Here is a 25,026-nt window from a genome sequence, read left to right as displayed (position 1 = left end):
TTTTAAATGGCTTATTCCATATAATTTCTCATTGAGAAATGTTGAAAAAAATCAGTGTAAACTGGTAGGCTTAAAGGATTTTGCATAGATCTAATTAATCAGAAGATTATTTTTGGAAAGTTATGTTTACATGAACTGAACTCAGCAGAGAAGTTTCCTTGGCAACAAGAAATGGCCCACTTAATATGGTAATGATGATATTTAATTGGGACCAAAAAAAAAAGCCAGGCTTTGACTGATCTCAAATCATGGTACTCCTTCCAAATCAGAAAAAATTACCCATTTTGGGAGTGGAGGAGGAAAACACAAGAACTTGAGCAAGGTATCTTCAGCAGACCAACTGCATAAATTAAGCTACTTCTATAACTTAGAGTTTGCAGAGTGCTGGTTACATTTTAAACAATATTCCTATTTGTTCTGGCTGATTTCTGCCAACATTTGGACGTTCCAAAACTGTCTATTTTCTAATATTTGGAAATATCAGCTAAACCTTTATTCTCAGCCACTAATGACAGATCACACACCAAGAAAAACAATAAAGAACCCTAAATTTTGACTCAAATTGGCAACAGGAGAAAGGTAAACTGAGAAAATCTAGGTAAGAGACTGGAGAGGGACTCCTGTCCCCCCCTCTCACCTCTCCCTGCCTAAGCCATGTTTCCATAACAGTGATGGTGTTCCTGTTCCAAACAGCTGAGTCCATAAGAGAACACAGTTTCAAGGATATTTAGATAAAATACCCTCAAATCTGAGTGGAAACAATGAAACAAAAATAAAAATAGCCATAAATAATAACAAACTCAAGCTACCTGTTTAGCTGCTCCAGTCAAGTCACTGCCATAATGGAGATATGGTTGTGTGTTGATAAAAATCCCACACTACTAAATTTTGAAGAATATTTCCTCTGCCCAAAATAAGCTTTTTTGTTTGAAACAGAGAGAAAGTGATTTTCCAATATCTAAGTAGATAGTAAGGCCATGAGAATTAACTCCTATTAATTCTGCTTCCAAGCCCAGTAGGATTTTATGATTAGTCGCATATTATCAGATGCTTTTCTTTTACTATAAAAAAAATTTGAGTTTTGTGGTTCAGATTTTATGTCACACCTTAAATTGCAGAGGAAGGTACACACTACATGCATTAAGAGGACTTTGCATTATAAAATGGAGCTCAACTGCGTGATGAGTAATTTAAAGAGCAATTTCCCTTTTGAAGACTCGACTGAAGGAGGACTGACAGGAGGACTGTTCACCATGGAAGCAATGAAAAACTGGTTTTACTTATTTTAAACAGAAAGCTTCTGATATCAAGTTCTTACTGTCGTTTAAGCAGAATAAAGACTAAAATCAGGAAACTTATAACGGTCTATATGTTGACAATAATCACTGAAATCAGATAAAAAGCACACAAATACTAAAGACATGGGACCCCAGTACTACCTTCTCACCTTTACAGGATTTTACACTGCACAGCTCCATCCTCCTTACCTGTCTTCTTTAATCACATCCACAAAGTGGGCATCTGTCTTTTCTCTGATGTTTTTGAACCTCAGAGGGAGCAGAGCTGACTGATCCAGGCTCACTCCGCCCCAGCGTCCCTTCTCCTGCAGCATTTCATACAGTGAGGTTTGGCTGTTGCTCAGCTTCTCCTCCTGGGGAGGACTCAGAAGTCCATTCTGAGTCTTTGGACTGTGTCCTCCTGAAGCCTGGACAACAGAGAGCAAAACACAGCCAGGGAATGTCAGGGTTAACAACAGACAGAAGAGGTTGTAAGGAGTAAAACCTGAGAGAAGCTCTTCCCTCAGCACCCTGAGCTTGCCCTGACCACAAAGACCAAACTCCCCCTGCCTTGAATCCACCCCCATCTCCTGTGGATTTATCTCCCACACCTCCCATGTGCCTGTTTAGGTGACACCTTTGTGCTTTTTATGAACCAGCTCTCCAAGGAACAGAAAACAAAGCGCATTTTCACACACTCAGTGTCAACCAACCACAAGCCCCAGTTTCATTCATTCATCTTACAGTTAAGATTCTTTGAAATAGCTTTTTAAATACACATTTAATCTGTGCTGCCTCTCCCTGGGTCAATGGACAGCTCTCTCTTCCAGCCTTTGCTGATCCTTCCCTTGACCACTGTGGGTCTGCTGCCTTCCCAGAGGTTCCCCCTCTCCCTCACCTGTGGAAGAGCCCTTTTGTACATCTCATCCTACAACAAAAACTCCTGCAAATTAAACTGCATTTCCTTCTCTAAGACATACTTCTTTTTTCTGGTTTTCTTTTGCCTTCCTATTAGTCAAGGCAGCTTTAATTCTGACAACAGCTTGCCACATGGCTTAGGTACACAGTATCACCAATGCTGCTGTCATTGGAGAACACAAATTACTTTTAAATAAAAATCATTCTATTTTCGTGGAGCCTGAAGTTCCCTCTTTTACATTTTGTTTGACCTAGACCAATATGTACTGAAGCAATTCCAAAAGAATTAGACAGCTAAGTGTGGTTAGAATGAAAATGAACTGCAGTTAGTCAGGATCATTTTCAAATGCAAACATAGAGCAAACTTGGCATATTTGAGTGTTCATCTTCCCCCCTCCATATCTTATCACTTATCATGTAGCATTTATCCTCATCCTGAAGCCCACTCATGACAGAAGTTTCTCCATTCCTGCTTGTACAGAAGTGACAAGCTCCTCCAGAAGACTATTCTTGGATGTCATCACAGTGACCATAAATAAATACCATAAATATCATCACCACCCCAACCATGTGCTGAAATATGTTACTGACATTGTAAAATCAACTTAGTTAAAGTTAAAAAATATCTGCTTTCTGGCTGCCCATGCAAAATCAAATCCATTTCCTTGAGTGATGTGTCCTGTGAAGCAAGGGAGGCAAGTGAACACAGACAGGTGAAGGGAAAGGTTCAGACACAGCCAAGGAAGATAAAAGACTGAGGGGGCAGCAGGAGAACCCTGCACAGGGAGGAGCCAGGAAGCACTTGGGCTTGGCTCCTGTCACAGCCACGACCTCCAGAGCTAAAGCCATAACAAGGTGTGTTGGAATGGTTCCCTGGAGCTACAGGAAAAGCAGGAGGGAGGTGGGTTGTGCTTCCCCTTCCTCCCTCCCTCCCAGGGGGATGTGGGATCCCCACCCTGTGGGCTGCCCCAGCAGAGGTGTGAGCCCGAGAGCCACGTGCTGGGAGCCAGGAGATGGAAAGATTCCCAGTCTGGTCCCTTCTAGCCCTCCCAACAGTTGTTTTGGCAGCTTGCAGGTGCTCCCAGCACAGCGACAGCAGCTGAGGAAGGAATAGGAAATGGGGTGGTTTCCTTGGTGTGCTGCCAATGCTTTGCTGCAGACCATAATCACCAGAGGGGAAAGGGGATTTCAGCCACAGATCCCAGCAGGGGCACACCAAGAGCACCAGGACAGAGGGACACTCCTGTAAGGCAGAGGCACAAGAACTTCTCACATAAAAAAGGTCACCAGGTTCTCTTCTAAGAGAAAAAACATCGAGCAGCTCCTCCTACACGTCTGCCAGGTCATCCAGACCGCCCAGAGGGAACAGGGCTACGGAGCATCCTCCAGAGCCAGGGTAAACGCCTCTGGTTTTGAGGTGAGGAGGACTAGCAAAGGGAAACCAAATAAACTGACCAACCAGCTCTTAGTGAAGAGCCTTCATTGTTTGGTGGGTTGGTTTTTTTTAACTTATGCTAAGGACTGTATTTGCTCAGAGCATTTCCCAGAACAAGCTGAGGCCTGAAGAAAAACTTAAAGTCATAGTATGAAACAATCTTTCTCCTCTTCCTCACCACTCCAACCACTTGTTAAAAAGCAGTAAACAAGAACCCACAGTTTTTGCTATGATCAGCTCAAATACAAGATTTGGACTCCTATGCACCGTCTGCTTTCCCTGCTATTCCTCAAGATCATCTGAAAAATGCAGTGAAAATTTCTCTCTTTCACAGAAGGTCAGCATGGACTTTCTCTTTAGCTCCTTGGCAAAGGCTCAAATCCCCAAGAAAATTCTTCCCTTCAGTCAGCTCAAGGTTTCTCTGTGCTCTGTTAATCTCAACAGGCAGGGATTAGAGTATGAAACCGTTTGTGTAGGAAAAAAAATCCCTATTTATTAAATGTTGTTAGCTCTGACGTTACTGGTACTTCCGAAGGTAACAGGCTGTAGGGTTTCCCTGGGAACTTGGAGGCTCAGCGTGGAGTTTCCTCTCATCAAGAGACAAGGAAGCTCCAGAGGCTGTTGGGAGCCACTCAAGTCCAAGGATATGATTAAACATCATTAACATTCCCTAAAGACAGGGACATGAGTGCAGCATGTGGTGTGGGAAGGGAACAGAGATGGGTAGAGGCTTTTGGCTCTTCTTCCCAAGAGAACTGAGGCTTCAAGGAAGTCTTGGGAATCCAATGCTACAGCAACTTTGTGCATGTGGCTATTCTTTGAGTTTTCAGTTGAACAAGCATCCCAGACTGATGGCCATGACACTGTTCCCATTTTTGGCTGAGCAATAACTGAACCAAACCCAAGAAGGATGTGCGACTTGGGCTCCACTGGAATTCCTCCAGTGGAATTACAGACCTCTTCCTCAGCTCTGTACACAAATCTCCTCCAGGGAAGGTCAGATGACTTGCTGATTCACACACACAAAGCCAATGCAGCTACAGTAGGAAGCAACTTAAACCAAGCAGTTGGTAGCTAAGGACAATCCCTCTTCAGTTGGTTCTTGGAGATCCCTGCACGTGGGCAGGGGCCACCTGGAGAAGAAGCATCTCCTGCCTACCATCTTGGCAGCCCAGGCAGATCTCCCACATGTTCTCTGTCTTAAGAGATCTCAAGCTGGTTTGAGACAAGTCCCTGCTGACACCTCCCTCAAGGCTCAAGGGATCATGATTTTATTCTTTTCTTAGGTTGTTTCCTGGAACTCTGGCACAGAACTGCTGTGTAACACACCCCTCCAGCCCTGTAAGGCAGGCCCTGCTTCTGAGCTTACAGTTTAAGCATTAGACAACAGGTCAAGTACAGACAGAGAGGGACAACACAGATTAATGTAGTGGCTCAGCAGTGGCAACAGTGCTGGCAAGTTCTTCAGTCAGCTTCTTACAGGCAAGAAGAGCTGTAGGATAGACATGAAGAACAAGATCACTGTCTCAGAGCATATCTACAGAGTGATTCTCCCCAAGAAGGGAAAACATATTTATTTGAATATGTAACAAGCAGTTAATAAGCACTGATTCTCAGTCTGCATTTAGCTTTACATTCAGGGAGCAGTGAGAGGCCACAGGCAGAGCAGAGAGGCTGCGAGGGCCACGAGCAGGACAGCAAACTGGCAGTGTCTGGCACAGGAGTAGGTGGCTCCAGTGAGAATATCTGAGCAACAGGCAAGGAAAGCAAGCGTGGCAGCAGCACGAGGAACATGAAAGAGGCTGTTTCTGTCAGTCAGGAATGGATACAAACTGACTTAAAGCTGTGAATTTTGTGTGTGAACAGGAATGACCTCTGTTTTAGAGTGGTGATGCAGGAGACACTGGCAAGACACAGAACTTGTGGTGAGGTGACACCCGCTGGTGTGAGGATGGAGAGTGTGGTAGTGCTCACTGGGCCTCCCTCTTTGGGTACCATCAGCATAGTTTAAAGAGTCCAGATTTTAGGTCCTTCTCTGGAACAAGTGGAGCTCACAGAATTACTAAAAATTTTGAAAATTGGGGCAGGGGGACTCAACTAAATTTTTGAACATAATTCAAAAATCAAAATCAGTTCTGCTGCTTAATAGCTTGGATAAAGGAATAGTGGTGCAAAAATAAGAAAGCTGAGGGAAGCAGAGAAATAAGGGAAAGAGGGAAGTGAGAAATACTTCAGTTACCTTCATACTGTTTTTATGCTCATCCTGACAACCATTTTGGATAGCTCCTTCATCTATGCTGACATCGCAGTGGGGAGCAAGGGTGGTACTACATGAAGGGCAAGGCTGAAATGAGACAAAAGAATTTTAGCCAGGAATGTTCTGGTGTCCTTGTAGTATGATGCAATTTGTAATTCAGTCCACTTGTAAACTTGCAGCACGGTTCAAAGATAAACAAAGCTACAGAATGGGAGGCAGGGAGCAAAATTTGACTGGAACAGAATGCACCATTTCAAAAATAAATCACAGATTTGCTGTTTGCTGAAGCTAAATCTAATCCAGGAAAGCTTCACTAGTGTAACATCACAGATACAGTGTAATCGCCGTGCACAGGCAAAGGACCTCCCCAGGAGGAATAAAATACTCTTTAGCAGGAGAAGTGCAATTTTCCTGTGTGAAACCTGTCTGCATAGGGATCTGAATGCCATTAGGAGAGAACACAGCACAAAATGCAGCAAAATCCAGAAAAAGCATGAAACACCATGATGCATTATGAACAACCCAGGGAAATGGAAAGCAACAAATCTGAAATGAATAAAGGAAAATGATTTTTCATACAGAGCCCTAAGAAAAGAGAGGGGAGCTCAGGCTATCGTACATTGTTGGAGCCAAACACTCAGCAAATGTCACAGGGAACAAGGAAAGCAAAACCATCAGGATTTGCACTAGTTCCAGGTTGTGCATTTTGGAAGCAACCTAAAATATTGCACTTGAGCTTTTAAAACAAGCTAATTCCTTCAAGTTAAAATGCCATCTTCTTTAGGGGAATGAATCCTGGAATTGAATCTTCCAAGTTCTTCACTCTCTTCTCCAGTGCTGGCAGTGTTCAGGCAGGATCCTGCTCAGAGGGACCCTGAGCCTGAGCCCTCTTGGCAGCTCCTCTGCTCTGGAGATGTGACCAGGCTTGCCAAAGTCTGCTACTAAACATCACAACAGGTTTTCCAGCAAGAACTTGAGCCTTTTGTCACAAACTCAACATCCCATGTTAATTTTGTCTGTTTGTTCTGGACATGTTCAAGCCTCTCTAGTCCAAACCAACAACTCCAGCCTTCATGTTCACTCCCCATTTCAGAGACCAGCATCTTAAGTCTTTTCAGAACTAACTTTTCACCTAATTCTCCTTTTCCACTTTTGATGTCCCACCTGAAAATACCCAGCATGTTTAATTTTCAGATGTTTCTCCCAGCTCACTTTCCCTGTGGCATCTAACCACTCACCAGTGCCTCCCAAAGACTTTCATGTAGGACCTTGAGCTTCCTCAGCAGCCAGCAGACCATCCTGTCTGCTGCTCCTCAGGGACACAGTCCAGGCTGGGCACTGAAATTACTCTGACTTTCTTAACCTGGCATTAGAATAAGCAATTTACATCCAGTTCTGAACCTGTGCAGTCTGAACAAATACCAATACAGCTGAAGAAACTATGGACTTGGTTCTCAAATGGTTTTGTTTAAAAATAATCTGATAAACTATCACGAAAGTCTTGGCCACCTGGTGGAAGGCATTACAAGATGGCCTAAAAAATAAATTGGCAGTGGGCTAACAAGCCTTGTTAACTAACCCTCTAGGAGTTAGATTTAGATTTATTCATGGCAAAAGTCAGGTAATGGTGACAAAAAATTACCTCTAACAGAAAATGAAGAAACCACTCCCTGTTTGATCCTGCTAATAAATCAGCAAGACCACCTCCAACACTCGGCTCCTGGGGTTAAGCCAGAAGACAAAGGGCTTGGAAAAGCAGCCTGACCTTTGAGAAGAGGCAGAAGTTCCTCTGACTTTCCCCATGTGTTCAAGTCAACATCATTAACTTCCTTCTCTATTGCAGGCATTCACAGGCTCCGTGTGCTGTGACCTCAGTCCATGAATAAAACATTAATGCACTTCCAGCAAACCAAGACAAGCAAAGGACTTTCTGTTTTCATACCAAGCAATCATTAAAACATTTTTACAACAGCTTATGATTCCCTGTCAAGTGAGGCATGTCATAAAAGATGATAGGGAAGATAAACTGATACCAAAACCACTTAGGCAGGGTAGAGTGTTTTCATTCAAAAAAACACCTGCTATTATAGATTTACTCAGAGTTTCTACCCTCTGTGTTCACCATTTTATTAATGTAAACACATCTTATTGACATTCAAACTGCAACAAGGTTTGGAGTTAAATGAACTAGAGATACACCAGAGGAGGAAATACAATTCCTTTCATGCATCAGTTACTGTTGCACTCTCCCTTCCTGACTTTCCTTTACAGATCTTGTCCTCTAGAACATCCGTTCAAGCCCAAAATGTGAAAGTCATCCTTTGCATCCAATATAGCCACTTATTCCCTTTAAAATAAAAATATTTCAACTTGCCTGTAATTTTGCCTCTCCTACTTAAGTCTCTTTTGCAGAGCTGGAGTCATCTCCTCCTACACTGACACCATTTACAGCTTTGTATTTAAAACAGTCGGCATGTAAGTCATGATTCTTTTGCAAATTATTATCTCCAGACCCTACCAGCAAGCTGCAGGCTTGAAAAAAACCCTCACGAAAAAACCAAAAGCTGTAAAAAAGAAACCCACTCCTTTTCAAAAACTGTGCATGATCTGTGATCAAACTGCAGTTGTCCCTTGTGGGGGTTTTTTAATATACATATATACTTAAAGCAGAAGAGGGGCAATTTAGATTCGATATAAGGAAGAAATTTTTTACAATGGGAGTGGGGAAACACTGTCACAGGTTTGCCCAGAGAAGCTGTGGCTGCCCCTGGATCCCTGGAAGTGTCCAAGGCCAGGCTGGACAGGGCTTGGAGCAGCCTGGGATAGTGGAAGGTGTCCCTGCCATGGCAGGGGTGGAACCAGATGGGCTCTAAAGTCCTTCCAGCCCAAATGACCCCATGATTCAGTGAATCTCCCCAGCAGAGAGAGGTGCACATTACCCTCAGGAACGTGCTGTGGAGTCAGGAATCCCTCGACCTGCCTGTGCTGGGAGAGGTGGGGGTGCTCTACAGCCTTAAAACAGGTTTTAAGCCAATGCTCACACAAGTGCTCCATGGTCCCCACTGTGACACAGCTTCTGCATCCACCAGCTGGATGCTCATGGGATCACAGGGAAACCTGGGCTTGGGCTCATCCAGCATCCACTGCAGCATCAGAGCACTGGGACAAGGCAGGCTCAGGAATCACAGCTCTGAGGCCACTTAGGAAATCCCTGGCCAGAGCTGCAGTGCTGAGGGTGATGAGTAAAACCAGGCACCTCTAGACACAAACTCCACAGTAGCTGTAGCACAACAGGGTATCCAAGGCAGCTGAATCTGAGCTGGCACTTGTCTGAGATGCTCTTCTGAGCAGCTTTTAGTATCTCCTTCTCTCACTCTCAGCCATGCTGCTACTTTTGCACTTTACAGACTTTCACTCAGCAATAAAACATTTCAAGGACCAGGAGCTGGACTGCAATGATCCTTGTGAATCCCTTCTGCTCAGGATATTCTAAATAGCAATTAATACCCAGCAAATTAATACCCAGCAATAGTCCCAGAGCAGAAAATCAGAGACAAAGTGTGGTGGGACAGCAACGTGTTCCACATCACATGCCAGCTGCTCAGGAAGAGTGGTGCAGCTGTACCTGCCCTTGTGCGAGGTAAATCACCCCACAGGTTAGAAAACACCTAACAGAGCTGATCCTTAACCACAGACTTCATTTTGCACCTGGATCACTTGAACAAGCAGCACCCCAAGTCTGTACATAAGAATGCCATCAAGCCCCAGCTGCAGGTGGGTCAGTCCCATCCTTCACTGCAGTTTCAGTCCTCAGTCACAGCCTCCTCTGCTGTCTGGCATTCCCAAGGCATCCTCACTGTCTCTCAGAACAGCAGCCACAGCTTCACTGCTTGGCTTCATCCCTCCTCTCTCCCTTCTGCTCCACACAGGCAGCTCAGCAATCCTGCTCCACTTGGCACATTCTTCTTCCTTCTCTGCTTGAAATGAAGGAGTTGCTGTCACTGCCACACCTGGACCTCTGCACGACCACACCCTGGGCAGCACTCACAGGTTTATCTGTACAGCTCCCCCCAGCTCTGATGTATTTTCCTGCCTTATTTGCCATTGCCTTCGCTGAAAGGCAAGAGGGAGCTGAAAACTGGTGCCAGCAGGATGCCAAATATATTCTTTCTTACACAGGAGAAGGAATAGAAACATACCACCAGCAACTTGGATGCTGTCAAACCACACTCAGTGCATATTTTGGGGAGAGATAAAGATGGCTACAGCTCCCTCCTGTAGCTAAACAGGCCTGGCCTGCTCTCTGAGGAGCTCACTCGACTTTGGACCATCTGTTTGGGTCAGCCCTCCAGCTGATCTCACCTGTAATCCAGTGTTTTTACTTCAAATCTTAAAACTGGGAGCAGAGGCACGGTAAAGGCACCCTACTCATGCTCCCTCTTCTAATCCAGAAAAAAATGAGAAGCAGTAAAAATGAAGCAAAATGAAAATTATCCCCACATCAACTCTGTCAGCCAAGTCTCAAACCTGCATTGAAGAGATCCAGTCAGGTGTGACCACACTGAAGTGTAAGGACAAGGACCTGCAGATGGCCACCCCTGGCTCTGACTTTGTGCCCACCTTAAGCAGCCCAGGAGAAGGAAATCTTAGCACAAATGAAAAGAGAGAATAGACATCTGTTGTTTGGCAAATCTGTTCTGAGATGGAAGATGGAGAGTAACAGCAAAGCTCTGAAGCAATACACATTGTTTCACAGATTTCCTTGTCAAGAGATCTTGTGAGAGGTGTGAACATAACAAAGTGTCATCATTCCTCCAGGCTGAATCCATACAAATCATTGCCCTCAGCTCCAGATATAGGTTTCTGGAGCAAGCAGATAAACCCATCTTGCAGCCCACCAGAGCATTTTCTCCCATCACAGAAACAATCCAATTATCTGTTGAATAATCATGAAAAGGCTCTCAGGTACATGACCTTCATGACACAGGAAGAGCAGAAGCAGCAAGAGCAGAAAATCACAGGAGTTACAGTAGCTGCATAAATCATATTTCCCCCCACCCAATAAAATCCAGACCATTGAAAAAGCAACACTGACCTCTCAGTCCTGAAACAAATAGACATATTTATTTGAAATCACCTTTGCAAAGTGCTCACTGTATTTTAGGGATTGTTTGCTAAATGGGGAGTGAGGCATTTGACTTGGTAAATTTTTCCTCCCTCAAACTCTGTTTTGTCACTCCATGTATACACACCCATACATATGTAAATATGTAAAGCAGTGCATAAACAAGCCCATAAGGTTTTCCCATCTCTGCTTTGAGATCCATGCTGCTGGGCTTTGAGAGGACAACTCACCTTGGGCTTTTCCACCTGTTTGGTTGTCTTGCTTGGGTCACTGGAGTTCTCAGCTGACGACGTTCCCGGTGTTCTGGCTCCATCTGAGGACTCCAAGCCAGGAAGCAACGCTTGAGAACAGCTGCAGTGGGGCTCCTTCACCTTCTGACCTGAGATCAGATAGGTCTTTAAACCTACAGGAAATAGAAATGAACAGTCAGAACTACAGAAAGACAGAGAGAACACTCCTTTGGGCTTCTCAGACACAGTGACTACCAAAGCACTGCCAAGACCTGGGAACAGAGCACACAAAAACAGACGGTGGTTGGGAAAAATGACCAGGAATACAAATATGTTCTGTGCAAAGTGGTGGCAAACAGGGTTACCCAAATCTGCTGTTCCAGACACAAGAGGAGACTCAGACACACAGCAGCATGTACTCTCTTTATTCCATTTTCATTCATGTACTTCTGAAAAACACAGCTAAGACCTTATGTATTCGCTTCTAAGTCGTAATTTGAGCTTTCCCATTAACTCTTTACTTCTGCAAAGGATCTGCAGCCTGGTTTTCAGTGATATCTGTATTAATATTCTACTTCTGAAAAACCAGCATGTACTTCTTCACTTGCCAGAGAGATGTCGTGAACATTACTTAGTGCTGGTAGCACATTGAGAAAGGAAATGGCATTTAAGTGCTAGAAATTCTGATGGGTTTTCATAGTTAGTGCAGACTTCACATTTTTAAAGAACAAAATCAATCTCCCTCTCTCGCACGTACACCCACACACGCCCTCTGCAACTGGTGTATGAATTGAAGCATAATTGGAAAGCAAATCCAATATTAAAGGCCAGGCTGGTAAATAGCAGGTTGTATCAAGCTGAGCTGTATCAAAAACCTGTTCAAAAAATGAAAGATTGGAATTTTATTTAACATATCACTTCTTTTACTTCCTTGAACTTTGCGCTGTGGTGTTCTGGGCTATTTCTAGACACAAAGCCTGAGAAGGAGCTCTTAATCACTGCTTTCTGAATTCACAGGAGTTCATTTGATTGCCACTGGATGGGCAATGTCCTGCTCAGCACAGAGGGGCACCAAATGTCCCCCAAAATAGGGTGGAGGGCACCAGCATGCAGAAGGGCAAAGCGCTCGTTTTCCTGTGGTGCCAGAGCCCACATTCCAGGGGATGCTGCCCCAAACCCTCCCTGCCCCAGGCTCCTGGGATGGCTGCTGGGTCCCATCTGGGTCAGCTCTGCATCCTCTCCCTGCCCCTGAGACTTGGCTCCCAGTGCAGCCAGACACGGCTGTCACAGCCATCGACCCATTCCACTGGCTCCATCCACAGCGCGAGCGCTGGAAATAAATGTGTCAGGTTGCAGCCCATGGAAGAGAGCAGGTTCCTGCTCCCTGTGATAAGGTCACTCTCTCATAGCCTCCTTCACAGACAGAAAATCATATTCCACAAACCTTGCTTTAGGTCTTTAATACACAACACAGACTGTACGTGGCCGAAACCTTTCCAATAAAACAATTCAGGCACGCTAAGAGCAATTTTGCAGTTTCTCTCTTTATTCCACTCTATGAGCTTCAGCTCCTGAACATGACAAGCACCACAGAAAGCCACATCCCTACCCACCATGTCCCACTCGGGCTCCAAAGCTGCTGGGAAAGCTCTGCTGCTCTCACACAGAGCTCCAAACCCGGGCGCACTCGCTGGCATCTTGGAGATGTTACGCCATAGCCAATCTTTATTTTTATATCATTTATAGTAGTGCTCGCATTTTATTTGGCAGTGCTGCTTAATAAAATCCTGACTGCTGCTGGCTTCCAGATGTTGGGCTCTCTCCTTCAAACTTCTGCTGATGGGGGCTGTTGTTTGAGGAATTCACCACAATCAGCTCACAATTATATGTTTACTGTGGTGCTGGAGCATTAACTGACTGCTCCTATTTATAAAAGCTACCTTAAAGCAACAGGAATAATTTCCCTACTCCTATTATTCCTCCATTTTTTTTCCTACACAAACATCTTTTCTTTGTTTAATGTAGTTTTGAAAAGGCACTTTTTAAGCCTTACTGTGCTGTGCAGCAAAATTATTTTGTCAATCTTGCTGCATGCAGTAAAATTATCTTCAGTCTGAGCTCCAAACCAAGGAAAAGGCTACGCCACAACAGATGTGGATTTGCAAATGGATTTGGGAAAGCAGAATCCAGCCCTGCCCCAGCTTGAAGCATCAGCTCCTTGAGCCCACTCCCCAGCTTGTCCTCTCCATCCCTGGCAAAGCCACCAGCCCACAGCACATCAACAGCAGCCACTCTGTCCCCCAGGCTTTAAAGGTGACTAAAATGCTTTGTTGTTGGCACCAAGGACTCTAAAAATCTCTTTATTCCCTCACGGTGTTCCCCAGCCCCACCACATCCCTGCATTACTCAAAAGGGGTAATTTGAATTGGGACAGAGAAAAAACAATATCCTGCACATGTTTTGTATGGAGCTAACCAGGAGAGCAAGAAGGAGAAAAAGGTTATTTCTGTAAAGTTTTGGAAAATGAAGAGGTGTAAAACCTTTCATCTTTACAAAACTTTTGAACATGGCCTGGCTAATACTTTGTTATTCAACCTTTGTGATAGGAAAACTCCATTTGCTTCAGTATTCTTTGGAACTCTTTGACACTTCACAAAGCACCTCCTAGGCTGAATCTGAAATATTTCAGTATAAAAAAGGGTTATTAATTGAGTAGAACTGTACTGGCGTAATTGAAATGCATCATTTGAGAACATCATTCTTCTTCCTTTGACATCTCCAGGGAATTAGTACAACCAACACTGTCATTTTCCACACAAGCAGCGTAGGGAGTGAAAAACAACCACAGCAGCACGTTTAAATCAATTAAGTAACAGGACAATAAGGAATGAATAAATAGAGGAGCTGCTATTTTATGTGAAAATGCAATTTTTGGTGTGTGTTGCTGCGCAACGAAGTAACTCAAGACATGGCAATGCAGAAAGTGATATGAGGTGCCTGTAGTGCTATTTATAAAGGCCAAGATCAATCTTGTACTCACTTCCTTCCCTGAAATTTATCCAAAATAAATGCTGAAGCACAACCTCAAAGTGCCTGATAGCAAATCTGTCCTCTGGCAAGCTTTAACCTGCAATTCTGCTTTTTCCAGAGGTGGTTCTTGGAAGCAAAGACAGGGAACGGGCTACAACAACCCCAATAAACCAACTTTACACAGTAGTGTTTTCTGCCCTGGGAAAAAAACGAGCTCTCTAGTGTTTCTCTGAGGAACACAAACCATTCCCTTCAGTGATCTTCAAGGTCTGAAATTCTGTAAGCATTATAAAGAATAACAGCTTCTGAACACTGAGCCAAAACACTCATCGCTCAAATTCATCTACTTTGAGTATTGACATGGCAGTGTTTGTAAAGTGTATTTTTGACAAAATAATAACAGATGAGATCTTCATAAAACAACTGTGGGTTTCTTAGTCCTACTACTGTGGAATTTTAGAGGCATTAGTGAGTCTCTGTACTTGGCTCCTTTCTTCAGATTGCCTTTCTTTGATCCGTGGCATTTCTCTGAGCTTATAAAAACAGAAAACCACCCCAACCACTAAAAACCACCCCTAATAACAACAAAAAAATCATATGCATGTGCTCACACACAAATTATTTTCCGTATGTACAAAAATAAACAAGAGTTATTATAAATAAGGCTGTGTATAAACATCCCAGGCTTCCCCCAGGTTGTGGTGGCGTGAGAAAAGCCGGTGGCTGTGGAGGAAAGGGGAATTCAGGAGCACAGGGAAAGGCTGGAGCTCCCCCCTGCCCATCCCCAGGGACACCCAGATAATTTGTGTGAAGTTACTCGTTGGGAAGGAACAGGGAAAGGGAGAGGAAAGATGCTGTGATTCTTCGAATCCTTAATTCAGTCATTTATTCCTTCCTTTCAGCTCATTTATCCTCACGACTTCAGGTCAGAAGTTGCTGTTATTCCAATCTAATCTGATTTTTATATTACAAGAGAACATCCCTCTGTGCATCTGTTAAGGACAGGATGTCTTTTCCTACAGGATATGAAGGATTAACTCAAATACTGGTAAGGAATTATTTGACAAAATATTAAAATTTCAATTTTTGATGCTTCACCTGTCTGAAACTGAAACTTTTTACCCCTCTGTTGATAGGAGACAGGAAAATTTCTTTCTCCCTAGCAAACATTTTTACACTTCTCATGTGTCTGGTGTAAGGAAATTCAAATTCTTTTGAAACTCTCTTCAGCACTGATTTGAAGAGACACCAAAAAAAAATGGCAACATTGTCACAGTCACAGCCTTACTGATTCATTTAATCAAAATATAATCTCACTTTTCTTATATATCCACGTTCCTCCCTCCATGGATCATTTCACCTTTCTAGTTGCAGTATGGGCAGTTTAACAGGTGAGCATCCTTTTCTGATTAAATGCTTGTCAGTACACAGCCCTCTGTGCTGGAAGACAGCAATATTCCTTATATTGATGTAATAAAATCCAAATTGTATTGATTACAACCCCTTTTACCAAACACCTTCATATTAATGCTGCTCTTTCCATGTTTAACTTGTCATCATTTCCATTGTAGTCTCCATGCTTTAACCATTTATTCATATCTCAGGTCTGGTCTGAGCTCCTTTCTGAACTGATGGGTAACTCATTTTTGGGTTGTGCTTCTCTGCAATCCATCAGCTTTTTGCTTTCTCCTTTTAGGAAGACAATAAAAGGTTTTCTCCATGACTTTTAAAGACATCTTTGCACTTGAATAAAAACCTGGGAGTGAAAATACTGATATTCAGGCACTGCCACTCTAAGGAAAGGAAGACCTATGGTGAGGTTTCCTCACACAATAAAAGGTGCTGCTACACAATTTCATTAGACTGGCTTGCTCTGTTAAAGAAATTTAATATTAACTGTGATTTCTAGAATGTAATATGACTGGCAAATAATAACTAAAAAAATCCCACCAATGTATTTACTTCTAATTGCAGTCTTTTTTTGACATCTCACTTTTTGGTGCTGGTTGTATTTTCTTTTTTCCTTGTCAAAGCTCAAATGATTTTTCAGGTCTAAAGTCCATGCAAGAAATAATATAACAAATACTACCAGTCCAGGAGCTTAAGTGTCCTTTGGGTCCAAGCTGCTGCTGAATCTAAAGATGATTTTCAGTAAATATTCTCCCTCATTCTTAAAGTTCAACAGTTGCCAAATCTGTATTTATGGGGAGTGTTTTCTCACTTTATTAGAGCCACTTTGCAGAGGGAGTTCACACAAACTTCTTCCTTCCTCCCAGCAAAAAACTCTCATCTACTGAACTGGAAACAGGGCCAAAGCCAGCAGATTTCTTCACACACAATTAGTGAAGATTTTAATGTTAATTCTTATAACCCCTTAAAATGCTTACCTATTTCTACTCCTTCTGAACAATACAGGGTGTGTGTAACATCACACAGAGCTGTTCACTGAACTCTGTATCAAATACACCCTAAAGAACCCTACATCTTTGTATCCCTTCTTGAAAAATGGTTAGGGAAGCACCAGGAAAGGCAAACACAATGCATCCCACTGCTCTGATGAAGGCTGTGCAGAATGACATGAAAAAAAATTTGTAAGGTTTTTTTTTTTCTTTTAAAGCCCTAAAAATACTCCTAAGAATTGCACATGAATTCCAGCTTTTTATCTTCAGGGATAAAGCTGGAAGCCAGAGTTACACCACTGCCTTTTATACCAACAGCCTTTGTGTCACTCACACTGCAGGACTGTATAAAAGGACGCTGGATGATGTCCCTATAAAAAATTAAATTTATTCTCCCCCACTCTGTAAAGCAATGAAACAAATCCCACCCTCTAACCCACAGAAACCACTTCCAGCTCAGTGCAAACAAAAGCACATAACTCAAAACACCTGGGTTCCAAACCAGCCTACCTGGAAAAGCGCTTTCAATGTATGGAGCAAAATTTCCTGTGGCTAAAATGAGAAAGAGAATTTCTGAGCCAACTTGCTATCTTAGGTCTCTGGAAAGCAGAAACAACGATAATAAGAAACAGAACTTTATAGACTGGAAAGACAAAAGAAACTCAAAAAAGCCAAAACCCCAAACCTATCCTCATAATCTCCAGGGAAGAGCTGCAAAGAGCCAGAGAAACCAGAGGCATCTTCTGTATTATGGAAAACTGCCGTTTTCCTTATGCCTCCTTTGTTTAGCAAAATACTTATTTTTGATCTTTTGATCATCTAACAGACAACAGTGGGTTTGAAAAATGCTGATCAACAACACATGTGTAATTTTGGTATTCAACATCTGCCAGTTCTAAGTGGGGAACCCTGGACCCAAACCCACAATTTACATTTATAGCTAAGCTGCAGAAAGGAAGTTGCAGGCTGGTGGTCCATCCTTTTTCAGTCTCTTTTATCTTCTTCTCACCTGGGTGAGATAAAATAACCCAACCAAAGAAAAAACACAGCAGAAAAAGGCCTGGGCAAATGCAGCACAGGTATACAACTCAAACACACCGATCCAGCTGCCACTGCTCGCTCAGGAATACATATATATATATTTAATTTTTTTTTTTTTTTTTAATTTTAATTTTTTTTTAAGCTCTCCTGGCAGATGAAAGACAGTCTGAAGAGAAACTGATTCCTCCCTGGGCTTTACAACTGCCCTTATTTATGTTCAGCTCTACCAGCTCTGCTGGTTCCCAAGTGCCTGTGACTGCTGCCTGAGAGCGAACAACAGATGAGCCCATTCTCTGCAATGACTCTGGGTTTTTAACTCATTTTTTCACTTCAGTACAGCTCACAGCTTGTCACCTTAATAGCAGAGAAAAGCAGGTTTAAGGAAAGGTAAGCCTGGGATTTTGCAGTCTTGCCAGGGGCAGTAGCGTGTTCCACAAGGGAAGCTTGAAGTCCAGCAAATTTACTAACATGCTGCAGAGAAGAGATTCTCTCTATCCTAAGGGCTCCTCATAAAATGTAGGAGATATATGATGTTCCTACATTTAAAGCTAAAAAAGGCCTTAATTCCAGCTCTAGGATACTGGGGATTAACTGGTGAAGATACTGTCTGGCTTTTACTGACATTGCTCAGCCCTCCTGTAAACTCTCCTGCAATCTTGGTCACAAAAACAAATTCCATGATGGAATCCCACACCTGAAAAGGCATCTGCTGCTATTTTATTGACATTATTTTTCACATTTATTGACAATCCCTTTGTCCTCTGTGTTAATTTTAACACCTAGAAAGGAATAAGCAAGGTAAGCAGAACTGAAACATTTGAACAATGCAGGTGCCAAAGCACGAGTGACCCAAGCACATGAGGCCAGGAGGTTCCAAACACTTCAAAATTATTGTATTCCTCCCACAGAATACCTTTTCTGGAAATAAAAATAATAATAAATTAGAAACCAAATCTAATAAAGATACAGCCCATTTAGAATTCATCATTTGCTTCACTGCTGGACTGGGAATGAGGTGCTAGAGCTGAGGCTGAAGAGCAGAAGCAAGGAGCAGCAGGGATGGAGAGAAACCAGAGCTCAGCCCCAGTGCAGCCACTCTCCAGCACTGCCCTGCTGCACCCACTGCCAGCTGGGAGCTGTGGGATGCTGAGGTCCAGCCTGTGGGTGTGGCTGCAGTCATGTAAAACAGATGTAAATACACATAACTTGCCTGTTTTGTCAGGCTCAGGACTCTGTGCTTCAAGGAAAATTATAAGGTTACAACGCTGTAAAGTCATTTGAAGACATTACAGAGAGATTTTTTTCTTCCAGTTTCTTGTTCAGGACGCAAATGTGAGTTTGGAGTTTTTTCTCCTCCCTCATCATTGACAGGAAGGTATCTCAGAGTCCAAAACCAGACAGCCAAGGCCATCACCAACCCCAACAGCTCCACAATGTCAAACACAGGGCCACAGGTCAGCTCCTGGAGCTCCTGTGTAACACAAATCCATGAATACATCCCTGTCCATACAGGGAATTGCAATATGGCAATAGTATAAAAGGCAGCAGGATGACAGAGGAAGCCTTTGGACTCCTTCAATCCAAGCTTTTGGGCAGGATCTGTCTCTGTTTCCCTGATGAATTTGCACACGTGGGAAGTTCTGACGTTCCAAGAGTGCAGCAATCCTTTGGGATATGTAGAATATACTTCCAAAACTTCCTTTTATTGTAAACAAAAATGCATTTCCAACTTTAAACTGCTGTGGGAGGGAAACAAGCAATCTGAAGAGGGCAGAGGAGATATCTCCAAGGCAAGGACTTCAAACAGTCTACTTAAACAGCAGCGTTATAAACCAGAGATCTATGGACAGATAAGGATTTCTCAACAAAAATTCCACTGCTCTAGACAGGACAATTATACAAAGCCACAAACATCCTAGAAAGACATCACATATATTACATTTTCTTCCCACACAGTAGCTGGCATACCTCAGGAACTATGGATGGCTGCACCAGCCTCTGCTACACACAGGTAGAATTAAAAAGAAGTCAAAGAGAAGCTCTAGGTATAAGTTTTCTTAGCTTTCCAGGCTCTCGAGAATGGGAATTTATTAATTTTAAACTAAAAAGTCAAGGCCAGAGTTAGAAGCTTATTAGAAATCCCACCCAAGAAAATTCCACTTGGGACCAGAGGATGCCACCTATCTTTTTGATTGATATTTTAGAATTGATGAATAACAAACGTGCAGGATGGAAGAGAGGATTCCAATAAAAAACAATAGTCTGATGCAACTGGAGCCTGCTCGGCCCATGGTAACCGAGTGAGCTATTGTGGCTCTCCAGACCAACACTTTTTAATAGAATCCAGATTCAATTTAAATAAGACTTTAGAAGCCTGTTTTGTTATACTGCTGCAATCTCTTTGTGTTGACAGGACTACAATCAGGCAAATTCTTTCCCTCTTGCATAATGCAGGTAGCTGGATGTGACAGGCTAAATCAGCGTTTTATGGGGACCAGGGCAATCCCACAGGCTGGCAGTGCCCTCGTGCTCCAGGGACTCGCAGGGAATTAAAACCCAAAGCAGTTAAAATCCATGTGTAAAGCTGGTGGGCTCTGCAAGGGAACACAAGTACCTTCCATGTTGTTAGCTTGAACAACAATTCATTAGCTTGATTAGACTTAAAACATACTCAGAGAACAGAAAAGATTTGCCCTTAAGGGATTAAATTAAAAGAGGTAAATCTGCATATCTTAGATAATTCCTGCATTAAATTTTTTTTTTTTTTTTTTTTAACGTTGTATGTGTCTGTGTATCAGTGCTCAAAGTAAAGAAAAAGGTCATCTGGGGTCCCCAGTACAGGAACCTGTGGGAAGTGAGTCCTGAGGAGGTCACCAAGGTCATCAGAGGGATGGAGCAGCTCTGCTTTGAGGAAAGCCTGGAATTGGGATTGTTCTGCCTGGAGAAGAGAACCTCTGGGGTGACCTAATTGTGGCCTTCCAGGACCTAAAGGGAGCCTGCAAAGAAGATGAGAGAGACTTTGGACAAGGGCCTGGAGCAACAGGACAAGGGGAAATGGCTTCCCACTGTCACAGAAGGACAGGGCTAGATGGGATATTGGGAAGGAATTGTTCCCTGGGAGGGTGGGCAGGCCCTGGCACAGGGTGCCCAGAGAAGCTGTGGCTGCCCCTGGATCCCTGGAAGTGTCCAAGACCAGGTTGGACAGGGCTTGGAGCAACCTGGGACAGTGGCAGGCGTCTCGTTCCTTTGGGAAACAAGATGAGCTTTCTACCAGCACAGTTTGAGGAGTTAATATTTATACCAAAATAATGTAATTTTTATACCAAATGATTGTTTGATACATTACTATATTTTATTACTAGATCAGTTAATAATGGTGTTTCTTCCCCCATCCAAGCTCTTTGGTCAGAACACAGTGAGCAAGCACAGCTTTGCCAGAACCTGCATAAAAAGGTTGCTCACCACGTGGGCTGGAGCAGAGCAAGCATATTCCAACACTTGGGAAGCCAGCAATGCCCCCCAGGACCACGGGCTGTGAGAATCATGTGAGCACTAGGGTATTTATTCAAATTGGCTGCAAGAACTCAGACAAACAGAAATAATGTTGCAGTAGTGAATTCAGTCATTTCACAACTCCCCCAGCGCCAAGCCTTGTGCAATCCAAACAGGCAGTTGTAATTCCAGGTAAGTTGTTATTCATAACTTATGCACCGCTTGTTTACATGTGGTTGACAGTTTTAAATGGTTACTAATTCAGTACTGAAAAATAAAGCTAATGCAAATAAAACTGCTGCAGGAGGCACTTCAGAATAACAATATCTCACAGTGGTATAAACACTGGTGAGGTGGTGAAGAAACTCCCAAGAGCAGCTACCACCTAAGCAGACACCACCTAAGAGTGTAGATGTATTTTAACTGGCAAGCTTCAGCCACTGAGTATTTGCAGTGTTTCTAGCTCAAAATAAGATTAATTTCAGAGCCACGGCTCTTTTCAGAACAGCTACTGAGTGTTGTGTCTCCCTCAAGCAGAGGATCAGCTTTTCAGTCTATTTCCCTCCTTAGGTAAAATAATCATAATAAACAAATAATCATTCCCCAAAATAAAAACCATTTGAAAGTCCAAAAAACAAGGTTAAAAAGGAAATATTGCCAGAATTATGTTTATTCATAGAGTCAAAATGTTTCTGAAATCCCTTCCATTTCCTCAGCGTACAACACTGAGGCAACCTCCAGTCCTGACAGGCCACATTTGAACCATCCCTTCCTCTTCGCACGGCAGCCGTAATTTCAGACACCAGGTTGGATCCACAGCACGCATCTCTTTCACCCAGATGGCACTAAACCCATCCTGGAGATGGATCACGAGTTGCTCCACATGGAGCAGCCTCCCAAGGCCATGGGGCTGCTGCAGGACAGCGCTGTCACCCGGTGGAAAGGACACCGGGCTCTTGCTCGGCTGTGTGAGAGGAAAAACGTGGCCAGCTCTTTACTGGAAGTCTTGTCCAACAGCTGATTCAATCTCCAGTAGTTTCCAGCTTGTGCTCCTCAGGCTCTGGCTTCTTATGAGTGCCAAAGCACCCAAACTCTGAGGAGTCAGGAAAACACCACAATAAAGAATCACAGAATTGTGGGATGGTTTGGGTTGGAAGGCACTTTACAAACCATCCAGCTCAAATGCCCTCCTGCCATGAGCAGGGACACCTTCTCTAGACCAGTTCCAACCTGGCCTTGATCTTCTAGGACATCTTCTACTGCTCTCTCCCATTGGATCACTGTCCAGTGGAGTTCACTGCATTTCTTATTTCTGGAAAACAACATGACGGGCAAAAAGGGTGATTACACCCCCCACCCCCAAAACTGCAAGGACAGAAAACAAATCTTCTGTCACACAAGTAGCTGTTGAGGGGTTTAGCCCATCCCTCAAAGCTCCCAGCACAGAGGAGCCAAACACCTGGGTCAGGACTCATCAGAACTAACACAGGTATCTCGTGCCAAGCCTTAAACCATGCGTGGTGACCCCAGGTAAACCTGTGGTCCTGTGTACGTACTTCAAACGGTGGATGACTGTAGCAGCATGTACTTCACCAAATAACACAACATGACGGATTAGAACATGATTCATGCCCATAAAGTACGTAACATAGGTAATGAATTCTTTCATGTATCCACACGAACACCGATGACACAGATACGGAGATTTGTCACTTGCTACCCAACAGATTTACCTGATCATCATTATGTCATGTCATTAAATCTATCCAGTGGGAGTGACATTAAATAAGAAAACATTCTCCAAATGCACATCCATTGAAATGTTCCACTGGCTCTGTTGAAATGAGTCCATCCCCTCACTCCCAGAAGCAGATCATTGCCCAGTGCTGATACTCAAACTTATTTTTAAGAGCGAAGGAGATACCAGCACCACCAGACAAGCAAGAAGTCCTTCAAGTGACATAAACCAGACATGGGTAAAATCAGCATTTCTGTTTCTCCAAGGTTTGAATATTCTATTAATCATCTATTATTATTCCCTGCACTTGGACCAGTCCTGGCAGCCTACTTCATACCAGAGCAAGCCCCCAACAACCCCAAGCTCCTCCATCAGCTCACGGCCCAGATTTGATTTCTCCATCCTTTGCAAAAACATTCTCAGACTTTGTGCTAATAACTAGCTGATTACATTTCAAACCCTCAGGCTACAAGTTATTACTGGGGAGCGCAGGAATGTGTCTGGAATGCAAAAACAACGGGGGTGAAAAATCAGTGGGCTCTGAGCTGGTATAAATAGACAGTTCACTGCGGAAACTCATCTCATCTCATCTCAAAAAACCAAACCCAAAGAGAGTGCCCTGCTATCTCCTCCAGTTAATCTTACTGGAGAACTGACTCAGCCATCTCCCAGCCCTTAGGAAGAGGCATCTCCTATCTACACAAATACAACATAAATAATGTTTCTGTTGCGCTTGCATGCGAGATAGAGAAGCACCCTGCGTAATCTGCTGATAAACTCACGTAAGAGACAGTAGTTTCGTGATATGCCAAATACTTCACATCTTGGAACGAAATGGGGAAAAAGTTATTCTTAGGGAAGCTTTCTCTGTGGTTGAACGGTATCAGGTTTATTGACAGAAAGTTTCTGGTATGCAAACTTACTTTGGTCCAAGCAAATTCCTGCATCACCCTCCACCTGGAAGTTCAAGCTGAGTATTAAACCATGAGATCATCACTGAGGTCTGGTGTCTCTCCAGCCTCTGCAAAGGGGGTTACAGCACTCAGCAAGAGAGCAGCCATGCAAGGGCAATAAACTGCATTTATGGGATCCATGGAAATTAGGGATCAGTCCCCACAGCTTGATTTTTGGGGCTCTGTGCTGCCCCTGGGTAACTTACATCCCTTCTCATTTAGATGTGGAGTTATTCTTAATCACTTTGAGGTATAGAAGTCACTGGGGAAAGTAAAGATTACAGGTCTCAAGAAGATTGTTGTAAAAACAACCTATTTATTTGCAGCCTTTAGGCAAAAATAAAAAAGCTTTAAAAAACAACCTAAGGACTGAAGATCAAGTGAAAGCACAGAAACAAAGGAAATATCCCCTTCCCCATCAAACCCTAAAAAAAAAAGCTCTTGGCTGTACTTAGCAAAACTGCAAGAAATCCAACAAAGGCTAAATATTTCCCTAACCTCTGTATTTGCCTCTCTGACACTGCTCCCATTTGCTGCCACAACTCTGTTAGAATTGGAAAAGACAACTCCATAGCCCAATTCCTTTGTACTTCCACAGAGTCATTTGCCTAATGAAGTCTTTCATTGCTTATTTGAAGATTTAAGCATTCAAAAACAAAATTCCTCAATGAAGAATGAAGTATTTTGTGGGATTACTCTTTCCCTGAGGTTAGGGATCAAGGTTTCTCAGAAACACGATGAATCACTGTGGTTTTAGCTTACTCATCTGAAAAAGTGTGGGTTTTTTAATCTGATAACAAGCAATTCTTTTTTTCAAAAGTATTTGAGACAACTTGTTTGAATGAGAAACAGAATATGCTTTTTGTTACCATCACATTTGTATAAACTATTTTATATAAAGGCAGGATTTTATAACCAACTTTTGACATTTTTCAGCATGACCATGAGATAACCTGTAAGAGCTCTTGCTGATTTAGAAGTTTATCAAGAGTACAGCAAGGGAGCTGCACACCTCAGAGATGCAAAGCAAAAAAGCAGTAAAAAATGACAGTGCTAAAATCACCATTTGATTTGCAGTATCTTCCTTCATAGAAACTGAAATTAAAGACACTGACATCACAGAATGGTTTT

The 25,026-nt window shown here is 43.1% G+C and overlaps 1 protein-coding gene across 2 annotated transcripts in view; it reads right to left on the bottom strand.

Annotated features, from left to right (window-relative positions):
• Positions 1 to 25,026, bottom strand: part of ADCY9 (adenylate cyclase 9) — a 90,281-nt gene that overhangs the window by 34,392 nt on the left and 30,863 nt on the right. Inside the window, exons 2-4 of one of the 2 annotated variants that reach the window (XM_058849695.1) lie at positions 11,243 to 11,415; positions 5,870 to 5,974; positions 1,488 to 1,705 (exon numbers count right to left, since the gene is read on the bottom strand). In XM_058849695.1, coding sequence (XP_058705678.1) covers positions 1,488 to 1,705; positions 5,870 to 5,974; positions 11,243 to 11,415 — 496 coding nt within the window. The remainder of the gene's footprint in view (positions 1 to 1,487; positions 1,706 to 5,869; positions 5,975 to 11,242; positions 11,416 to 25,026) is intronic. The other variant, XM_058849696.1, reaches the window with a different exon arrangement.

This window comes from Poecile atricapillus, chromosome 14 (genome assembly GCF_030490865.1).
Source record: "Poecile atricapillus isolate bPoeAtr1 chromosome 14, bPoeAtr1.hap1, whole genome shotgun sequence".
In the NCBI taxonomy this organism is placed as follows: domain Eukaryota; kingdom Metazoa; phylum Chordata; class Aves; order Passeriformes; family Paridae; genus Poecile; species Poecile atricapillus.
This window is presented reverse-complemented; position numbering and strand designations above follow the sequence as displayed.